Source organism: Scomber scombrus, chromosome 9 (assembly GCF_963691925.1).
Source record: "Scomber scombrus chromosome 9, fScoSco1.1, whole genome shotgun sequence".
Lineage (NCBI taxonomy): Eukaryota > Metazoa > Chordata > Actinopteri > Scombriformes > Scombridae > Scomber > Scomber scombrus.
Window position 1 is genome coordinate 22,032,725 of NC_084978.1, and position 11,051 is coordinate 22,043,775.

Below are 11,051 nucleotides of genomic sequence, written 5' to 3' on the forward strand. Positions count from 1 at the left end.
ACATCCAGGATGGGACTCTGATGATGCTTTGGTGCCTTATACAAGAATGCCACCCGTACTGTTGGGTTGCATCTGATGCTGATGTATGAAAATGCTGTTTGTGTGTGATCGGACAACCTCAGATTACATCCACATACATCTACGTTAAAACCGTGACGCGTGCTGATATGATAGTGAAGATCGTGCCTCCCTTCCCCCTCAGCAACGTTGTGTAGCTCTTGCAATAAATGCCACCTTCTAGTATATGCTGTGTAGCCCCTTTAAAAAAGGCCTGTGCTTTTTCTATTCCCAGGCGCAGTCCTGTCAGCCCGCTGCCACAGAGAGTAGCATTACACGCGAGCAATAATTAATGAGTGCCTCCACAATTAACCGTTTCATTCAAATCTTTTTCGCCTTTGAATATTTAATGTATTTGAGGTTGTGAAAAGGGGGTTGAATGCATGAGTGAACAGAGCGTTTGTACTACAGGCTGATGGCGGGACTGCAGCTGTCAAGGATCAACCACAGGAGGCGGTACTGCCTTCTTTTACCAAAACGTATGGTCTCATGATATAATAAAAATCCATAGGTGTTTAAAGGAATATATAGAAACAATATGCTTAAAGCTGGTTATTAATGATAGGAGGTATTTAATGACATCATCCCCTATAATTAAGCTAAAGTCCACATGTGGACACAGTGACAGTAGTGAATGGTGACTGACAGCATGTATGGTCCATGTCTCCACAGTAAGCTCGGCCAAGATGGATGTGTTTATGAAGGGTTTGTCTAAAGCAAAAGAAGGGATGGCTGTGGCTGCAGAGAAGACCAAGGAAGGAGTCGCAGTTGCAGCAGAAAAGACTAAAGAAGGCGTCATGTTTGTAGGTAAGATGATCACGAACCTCTGTTTGCACTTTATTCACTGTTTATGCATATCACAAGCCCATAGAGGTTGCCCGCTTCATGCAGGAGCAGAGAGAATATTTTATGACTTTGCTCATGCAGCATTCCCATATGTCCTGAAACAAATGGTTAAATTATACAATAACTTCCTTTAATGGCTGAATACATAGTAGCAGAACCCTGCTCGTCTCATACATGAAAGAAACCAGCAGGCTGCAGCGTTATCCTCTTTGTTCACTGTTATAATACAGTTAGGTGGCAATATTATAGCTGCATGGCTTCCTCTGTGTGACTACGTTTATTTTATTGGACTATGCTGTGCGGCTAACATTAAAATGACCAATATTTCACTGTATAGACCATAGAGCATAGCAGCAGTAATCCCATTAAGACCCCCAGGTGATCAATATCTTTGTTTTACGTATGAATGCCGATGCAGCATATCATTAATTACATCTGCAGGTTTACCCATTAGATCAAATTTATAACCATTTAATACTACTAATATCAGTAGTTTAAATAACAATGCAGTTGGATAGGGAGTCATCTTTGATGTAGATGATGTGATTCGAGGCTCTGAATGTCCTTCTGCCCTGTCGCCTGACTTGACTGGGTTACAGGCAGGAGATGGGAACAGGGGTGGGGGTGGGGCAGCAGGATGGTGAGAGCAGCTCTTGCCACATGTCCGTGCATTGGACGGCAGCAGATTGTAAAACAGCCTCGTCCCCGCTGTCACCTCCTAGAGACAAACAGACAAAAGGCCTCTGCTTTTGTCCTTTTTAGGGCAGCCTAATTTGTAACAGGCACCATTACAGATATTTGCACAGATTAGTGCCTCTGTCTCTTGATTATGAGTGCAGCTGTGAAGTAGACAGCCCAATTGATTGCTCTTGCTTTACTTCATTCAAGTCATTTAAATAAATCACACGTGAGACTTCTGTTAGCACTGAGGAAAAAAGGAAGGTAGATGGACACCAGAAAAAATAGAAACTGGCAAAACACATTGTCAGTCCCTTTGTGTTCATAACCTTAAACCAGACCAACTTCCACAGTTGTCAGATTCAAGTTGAATATCTATTGTGCTTGTAAAGGAAGTGCTATGCATAATTTAATTATCTGTACTAGGGCGGGCCAGTTATTCGGGGTTATTCTTTAATGGTGTCAAATCATTATGGAATAATGAAAATGTAATGTCATGATAACTGCTTCTATTGTCTAAATATTTGATTCCAAGTTCAGTAAATTCAAATATTGAACAAAATGACATGTACTGTGTTTTAGAGAACCTGATCCTGTTTTAAACCCTATAACAATAACTCTAGGGCTGCAACTAACAATTAATGTCATTGTCCTTTAATCTAAATAGTATCATCTTGATTTTTCATCATCTGGTCTGCAAACAACTGTCCAAAACCCAAAGATTTACTGTTAATTGTTACATAAGACAATGAAAGCAGCAAATGCTCATGATTAAGAGTCTGAAACTATATAATGTTTGGTATTTTGCTTGGAAAATTACTTACACAATTAGCTAATTATCAAAATAGTTTTCAATTAATGGTCTGTTAATGAACTAATCCAGACTATTTGTGTCATGAACCATGCAGTCAAGTGTAATGAATATCACTTGGTCTGTTTGATTTCATGTGATTTCATATATTTCACCAACTCTATATTACAAACATCCCCATGACGGTTATGATAAATATTTTCCTCCATATCAGCCAGATCTCCTTGTCAGGCTACAGTTGGTCTGTCAGGGTTGAGTGAGGGGGAGGGCAGGGTGACTCAGGGGATGCAGAGCTTGGCAGAGGCCCTGGAGCCTGCCAGGCATTACAGAGGGCCCATATTTCTGGTGACACCCCTGCTGGTTTGACAGTCACCAGCATGTACCATTGATTCAGTGACGGTGTGTTTTAGATTGATTCGAGAGATGTTGGGTGTTCCAGGAGAAGTTGTCAGATGTGTCTGCAGTGAGATCGAATACAATTACACTACGTACAGTATTTATCACCGTGTTCCTGTCACTCATCAGCAGAACTGAACACGTGCAGGCTCATTTCATCGTCTCCATGCTATGTCTCAGCCTGTCTTGTGCCTATGGTACACAGAAAAGGGAAAGGAGCATAACTGTAGCATCTCTGTGCTTCTGCGTCCTGCTTGTTGAGCGTGGTGGTGCCCTAGAAAGCTGTATATGATTTGCTTGAAGGCCCCTCTTGGAGGAGGGGTAAGAGTCATCTGATAGGTCTGTGGCCCACCTTTTGACAGCTGCTACTGCTGCAGCCCGCCCACCCAGCTGAGCTGAGCAGTCAGCCTGAGTGAGGCGAGAAGGAAAAAACCCTGCTGTGCAAGATGCCGTTTATTGTCACAATTTACAATCTCATTCATACAGCGTCTACCCTGTAATGACATGGTGGAGCGTTACAGTGTATACAGTATACATTGCTGCTTTAAAAGCAACAATTATTACTTTTGGTGAAACCTTGCACTCACACCATATCATACTCAGTTTAATGTATACAATTATGCATTTTACTAACATTTGTCAAACAATAGCTACTGTCTAAAATTGCATTATGACAATCTGCATGTAATGTATTTCAATTGTATCATTATCACTGATGCTAATGTATATTAACAATGATCAGTTCACAATTATTTCATGCATTTAATAGATAGAGGAAGTTATATTTGAAATTAACTTCATTTTTTTGTGTTGTGCATCATACTTTTTTGTGTTAATTTAAAAGCTGAAACTGCTAAAAGTGATAAATACCTCTGCTGTGCTCCTAGCAGGTGCAAGCTAGGCATCTAAGTAATTAACTTTGAAAATGGAAAACTTATTCTGGTATTTTCATAACCACCTAGATGACTTATATCTTTATGATAAAATGATCATAAAATCCTGTGTTGGAGGAAAATGTTGCAAACATTTCTCAGTGGGAGTTATGATTCAATTCCTGGAAAACACAAAGCTTAAAAATAGAAACTGTTATTAGAAATAAATAATAATTTACCTTCACAAAGATAACCATTAGCAGTACTGTAGTTGTAGTTCATTTGCTGCACTTCACCAGTGAAGTGAAGCTCTCAAATGGATGCATCTCTCAGATGTATGGTTTGCTTTGAGGGTAGCCTTTTGTAGCGACAGTTCTGTACTTCATCATCATTTTGCCTCTCCTCAGTCTGCTTTTAAAGGCCCTTAGGGACCAATAAGGCACATGACTGCTGCACAGTAAAGAGGATGACCAGGCTTGAGTGACCAGGACCAGTGGGCACAGAGTAGCTTGCCCAAATAGCTCGATGGTAAAGTGTAGGTCTGACTGAACAATAGTTGTAGTTTAAGCAGCTCTAGAGTTTAATAACCCCTCTGTAGAGAAGTGGCACGAATCTCAAGTGCAGCAGACAAGATTGTTCTCTTGTGCTTATAAATCTGTGGGAAAATGTGAGTAGTAAACTAAATCTTTGACAAATATCACAAAAGGAAATAATGAGCACATTGTAAAGACATCATCTTACAGACATTACACAACCACAGTGGTCAAGAGTTCACTTATGCATGTGACACTTGCTCAGATGATTATTTGGACATTACCGCTTCACTACTTACATATAAAACTAATTAGTTGTTAGTGACAGTGCAAAGTTAATGGTTTAAGTTATATTTCACTGTTTATCGTGTGCACAGTTATACAGGATGTGGTATGTGATGTCAGCCTCATGCTGCAATTTAATACTCATAATATTTTATTCTATATTCAACTTTATCCAACTTCACACAGTTTCTGGTCTATTTCACGTCATCAGCATGTTGTAGTCTGTCAGTTAATAGTTTCACATGAACACTAATCCCTGTTTTATGTCTTAACTTGGTTTTAATCATGTTAGGGATTTAACATACAATGCCATTTGAGGCTTGTGTGAAAATCGTGAGCAATTTAGATACGTTGTACAGCTGATGAGCTCTGCATTAAGATAATATTTTGTATATTTTCCTATAGTATTTTTTATAATAGAGATAATAGAGATGATGTCACTGGATCTGTTGTGGCAGGAAGGTCTGGACATTGTTAAGACAGACAGTTAAATTTCAGCATCATTAAAACATTGAGGCATTCAACCAACAGCATCACTTTAAAAGTTTGATTCACTTACAAAATGTCACAAACTGCAAGATCACTGCTCTGCTTGCAGTTGACTGCTTGTCATGTAATTAATGTTATGACAGCGAGTTTCAGCTCCTTATAGAAAGACAGTCTGCTTCTTGTCTCCTCTCAGCATCAGGTGCTTAGTCCAGTGTGAGCAGCAGATTATTTTAAACAACGAAATGTGAGCATTGCACATCAACATGACTTCTAAAAGAAGATGGCATCTGGAATTATTTACAAAGCATTCTTCCTTCTTTTTTCTTTCCTTTTTGGTACCTCTCCAGCAACAGGCACCCTAGTAGTCTGCCTAGCTTGCTTATGCCTAAAAACAGCCCTGTCAGTGTTGCTTTATCTTTAAATAACTCTTTTTTTCGTCATGTTGGCATACAATGTCATAAATTGTGCTGTTAGATAGATGATGTATGACGTGTCAGGTTGGAGAAGAAAAAGAAGCAAGTCGCTCAGAAATTGTGCATTTTAAGTACAAGGCTACCAAAAAATCTTTGATAGTAGTGCTTCAGTGGTTAGGTAGGACGTTTCTGTATCTACGCACATATGAAATAAGACTAATCTTAAAATGCAAAATGATAAATGATTTTCACAAGAGCCTGCACCTTTTCTAATTAATGTTTTTTTTGTTAACTCAGGTAACAAGGCCAAAGACAGCGTGGGTACAGGTGAGTTTTCCCTCTGCTTTTCTAAGCTTAACATCATTAGTTGCAGCAATAAGCTCATTTTCATTGCAGCAACAAGATGCTTATTGCTGACTGGATAATGGGAAATTCATTATGGGGAGTGGAGGGGTTGAGTGTGTGTTGTAGGGGGGCATGTGTAAGTGGTCATTATGAACGATAATCAGTTGTCAAACAAAAGAGTGCTAACATGTGCATGGTTTTAATCTGTCTGCAGAATTTATGGAGATAATGTTACACGTGTGTGTGTGTACATGATGTTTGTGTGTATCTCCACAGTGGCTGAGAAGACCACTGGAGCGATGGGCAACATTGCTGCTGCCACCGGCCTGGTGAAGAAGGACGAGTTCCCTGCAGACATGAATGTATGTACGCCATTACAAACACCATCAGCTCCTGTTAGTTTACACCGTTTCTTTTTCTTCAGTCTGCTCCTGTTACCACATTAAGTATTAAAGTGTGTTCACGCACAGCTGATGGAATTCAGTTTTCTCTCAACAGTGAAGTCATGCTAGAGGTGTTTCATCTGTGTTGTCCTGAAAAACAGACTGAAAAAACTTAAATGCATGCAGAACCTCAATATAATCTGTGGTCATTTGAGTATATGCAACAATGATTAATCATCATTAATCTATCAGTTGTTATTTTATGATTGTTAAGTCTATACAACTTTGAAGAAAAGAAAAGAAAAATACACATCACAAATTCCCGGAGCCTTAAGTTAAATCTTGCTTGTTTTGTCGGATAAACAGTGTAAAACTATCCTGACTTTTAGACCCTTGTATCACCTACATTTCCCACAATGCAACTTATTAATGTCTTTCTTCAAGCCCTCCCTGCCTGGTCTAACCCTAACCCTAACCAATGTGACACACGTCAAGCCCCACACCTCCCCTTTATAAGGCAGGCTTTCTGTAAAAATAAAAAATTTAAATATAAAATAAAATAAAAGCCCAATCTGTGATAACCAATCAATATTTTATTATTTTATCTATTTTTGTTCAAATATTCACAAATATTCAGTATATTGAAAGAACTTGATCTTTTTTATTGAGAAAAGCTGAATAAACATGCTCTCAAAACAGATCAGAGAGGGTAAATGTCTTGAACTTACTTATTTACTTATCCTCTTCCTCCTGGCTGGGACATTAGGCCACTAACCTTAATGCCTTAAACACTCCGCTGTAAATAAGTGAACCGGTGAATCTTTTAAAATAGAAACTAATCATTATTAAGTGAAACTATACTGAAGCCTTGATATGGCACACAGAGTTGATTTCACTCTTTTAGGTCTATAAAAAGACTGTTGTTGCTCTCTTCAACACACCACTATTTCATTATTGCACCCTTCCTCCCCGATGACCTCAGCTGTCTGTCACTGCTCACATCAGTTTGTACACACAAGGACATGCGAGGAGAGAACTGAAGCTCATGGGTGAATGTTGGGTCTCTGTAAATTAAAGAGTACAGTCTAGACCTGCTTTACTGTATGTGAAAGTGCCCTGAGAGAACTTGTGTTGTGATTTGGCGCTATATAAATAAAAATAACTTGACTTAAATGACCTGACTGTTGCGCTGTCAGCATGCTCACATTCAGTCAGTGAAGGGGGTAGGTCCTCATCCCGTCTTAAGCCTTCATCCCACGGAGTTGGACCCTTTGCACTGACTGGCTTATAGTGAATCTGACAGCCTGCTCTAACAAGCTTCTTAAATGCACTATCTGAGTAATAAGACTACTCATTTCAACACCTAGACAACAGACTGTTGAACTGCTGACATTGTTACTGAGTGTGTAGCACCATTTCTTTCAGTTCTAACTCATGTATTCCCAAATATCCACCCATTGTAGCTGTATCCTGAAGATGTTTTAAAGAAGAAAATGCGTTTGTTTGTCTTGATGGCTAGACAGTGAAGACAAAATAATATTTAAGTTAGAATACTTAAAAAATGTATCTGAAAATTAGATTTTATGGTTGGACATAAGGTTTCTCTTGTGTTTGAGTCCCAGCTGAATTTAAACTTACGACCAGTCAGACACAGAATTTAAACTTCCCATCAGTTAAAACCACGTTAACAGTCTTTCCCATGTTCGCTCTTTCTCGGACATTGATTCGTCCGATTAGGCGTCTCTTTGCGGGGGTTTCCCATTGTGCAGAGTTTAAGGCCAAGCTAATCGTGTTGGTGGGCTTACAGCAATAACAGCAGCTCAATACAGCATACAGGATTATGGTCTGCTCCTCTCTGACCTAATTGACTTGATTAGTGCTGGGTTTAAAAATAAATGTGTGGTGACCCACTGGCTTTGTTTTCAGGGCTCGTAGTAGCAGGTGCAGCAATGATGAGCGCTGTCTGCTTCAGAAAGCTCTCAGAAGGATGTAGAGTATGTTTACGCCAACTGTGTCAAGATATCAAGTTATTAGATTTTCAGTGTTACCTCAAATATTGAAGGATAAGAGTGGGGTTTTTATTTATTTTCTTACTGTCAATAAGTCCCATAAAAAGGCCCAAACCAACACTGAACTGAAGAACTAACAAGTATTGTCCTTGTGGCCAAAGCTTGATAGAGCTTAAAGGCCTTTTTATCACAGTAGACATTATAACTTGTCATTTTCAGGAAAGCCCAGGTGTTACTAATAACATTAACGATGGCTCTGTTCTTTTTGAGTGTCCCAGTAAGCCAGGGCAGTGTGACAGTGAGCCAGCATGCACAGTATCCAGAGCTCTGAAACTGAAGCAGCTAAATAGAATAAAGCCAACATTAATTTTATTATTTACACCTGTAATTCTGTGACATGTCAAACTGTCTTCTGTGCCTACTCGTATGTGTGATAGACAACCCCGCCCACCACCCCTGTTGTCCAAAAACGATTAGATATACATGAATGAGCCACACTGTTGCTCTCACTGTTGTGCTCCTTCATTGTGATGACCAGAAGTACTGCAGTTTATTTTTCATTCAGTGATATATTGTATGTGAATTCTATTGTGGTAAATTTGTAATAATCTTTGGCTGTTTCAGCTTTTCTTTTTTTTTTAAATAATTAAATCTTGTGACCTGTTTTTTTAACATTTATATCTACAGTAGGAGCCAGTTGGCTTGGGGCTGAGTGCCACAGCCTGGTATTAGTTTTGGTCTTTTTGTGGGATTAGTGTTATTTAAAAAAAAGACTATAGCCATCCTCATCTGCCTATTTTTAAATCCTGTTTTAAAACACATCTTTATTCCCCAGCTTTTAACTCAGTATACCTTTCTTTGCCTTTTGTCTGTTAAACTTACTGTCTTACTGTTTTTATCCTGGTGTGTTATGGCTTCTGCTTCTTTGATTGTACAGCACTTTGGTCAACTGTTGTTTTAAAATGTGTTTTATGAATGAATTTGACTTGACTTGTCTTATCCTTTAAGTTGAGGTGACTGCAAATGTATGTGTGTGTGTGTGTGTGTGTGTGTGTGTGTGTGTGTGTGTGTGTGTGTGTGTGTGTGTGTGTGTGTGTGTGTGTGTGTGTGTGTGTATATGTGTGTGTGTGTGTGTGGGTGTGTGTGTGTGTGTGTGTGTGTGTGTGTGTGTGTGTGTGTGTGTGTGTGTGTGTGTGTGTGTGCTTCTGTTACTGTACATATGATCTTTTTCATCTCTCTGTGTTTCTCCCTGTGTCTCTGTGCAGCCTGAGGAGTATGGGCAGGAGGCCATGGAGGGCCAGGGAGAGGGAATGCTGGAGGCAGAAGGGGAGACATATGATGAGACCCAGCAGGTAATCGGCCTGCACGACACAAAGCACATACACGAGTGTCTAAATGTGAATTTAACAATATGCTTCATTCTTAATATCTTTTTAAATGTTTCTTTAAAAGCCTGTAAAAACTGTAAAGGCTTAGACTGCAGTCAGAGATGAGTCCATTCATGTACAGTGGCTGTAGCCTCATCAGTATTCAGCAGCTCATGCACATTTTAGCTGTATTGCATTTCAATAGCTCTGTACACTTGCCCTCCACTTCTGTCCCACACAAACACTACAGCTCACGCTGAGGTAATTCTTCTTTTCTCTCGAAATGAAAACAGAGGGGCTAACAAACCAATTGCCACACAGCAAGTAGAATGAATATAGCACCACCTACCTACACTGAGCGTTGTGTGTGTGTGTGTGTGTGTGTGTGTGTGTGTGTGTGTGTGTGTGTGTGTGTGTGTGTGTGTGTGTGTGTGTGTGTGTGTGTGTGTGTGTGTGTGTGTGTGTGTGCATCAAGGAAGGATGCAAGTCTGACACAGACAGGTATTTTTGGAATTTGGCTGTCAGGAGCGAGACCAACTGTGCAGAACGTTTCACTTTGGAAACAGATTTGAAATAGCTAATAGAAAATAAAGATATCACACATTAATGTTGAAGAGATAGATTTAGTTTTATATATAATTATTTAAAGCACTGCATCTCTTTAGCCTTAATTTTGCTCCTTGGTAAATATTAAAATATCCAGAATCATCTTCACATGGAGGAAGATTTAAGCTGAGGTTTTGCATCATCTCTAGCAGTGTTCAATATATTTTGTGTATTTGGTTTAGGTTTGAGAAATGAGAATGAAAAGAATTTCATTCTCATTTCTCAGATTATTGCATTAATCATTTAAAGGAATACAATAGGGGCATTCCCTGAGATGCAAATTAAAAGTGAATTTCTCAGAGGCAGTAGCTTGTTCCATCCATGTCCTCCTCCATCTCTCTCTCCTACTCCTCCGCATCTCTTTCCCCTCCCCCATCCTTTGCTACACCAGCCATGCACGAGCTCTCTCTATCTGAATGGGTGTGGTGATGACGCTCACTGCCGCCATGCATTATGGGTAATGTCAGGGTCTCCCTGCATTGCTGTAAATATGGAGTCTCAGTGCAGCGGTGTGAACAAGCCTTTTCATGGAAGATTTGGAGAGAAAAATCCCTCCCATCCAGTATCACTCCAGGTTTTTAGAATTTATGATCATGTGTGTGGAGGAGGCGTGTGCAGGGTTACAAGGATGCTGGGAATGTGCTGATGACATGTCCTTGAAGCTGTTGTAGGCTTGTGCTGCCCTCTGCAGGCTGGACAGAGACACTGACCCAGCACGCAGCTACGATGGAGTGACATCATTACTTTCAGCTGAAAGCTATCCTGTGTTACCATAAGCCTCTGACATATATGTTCTTAAACCGATTTAAGTATAATTTAATGATATTAAGTTTTAATTAAAGTCTTACTGTTGAATTTAACCTGAGGTGTTCTCTGTTCTGCAGATGTGATCTACCAGACTCTTAATATCTGTTCTGTTTTTTCCCCCCAGGAGAGCCAGGACTACGAGCCAGAAGCATAA

At 39.7% G+C, this 11,051-nt stretch overlaps 1 protein-coding gene across 1 annotated transcript; it reads left to right on the forward strand.

The window, feature by feature from the left end:
- Positions 1 to 743: 743 nt before the first annotated feature.
- Positions 744 to 11,051, forward strand: sncb (synuclein, beta). The gene is made up of 5 exons (XM_062426004.1): positions 744 to 864; positions 5,678 to 5,707; positions 6,002 to 6,087; positions 9,383 to 9,469; positions 11,022 to 11,051. The coding sequence occupies exons 1-5, from the start codon at positions 744 to 746 to the stop codon at positions 11,049 to 11,051; spliced, it is 354 nt and encodes a 117-aa protein (XP_062281988.1).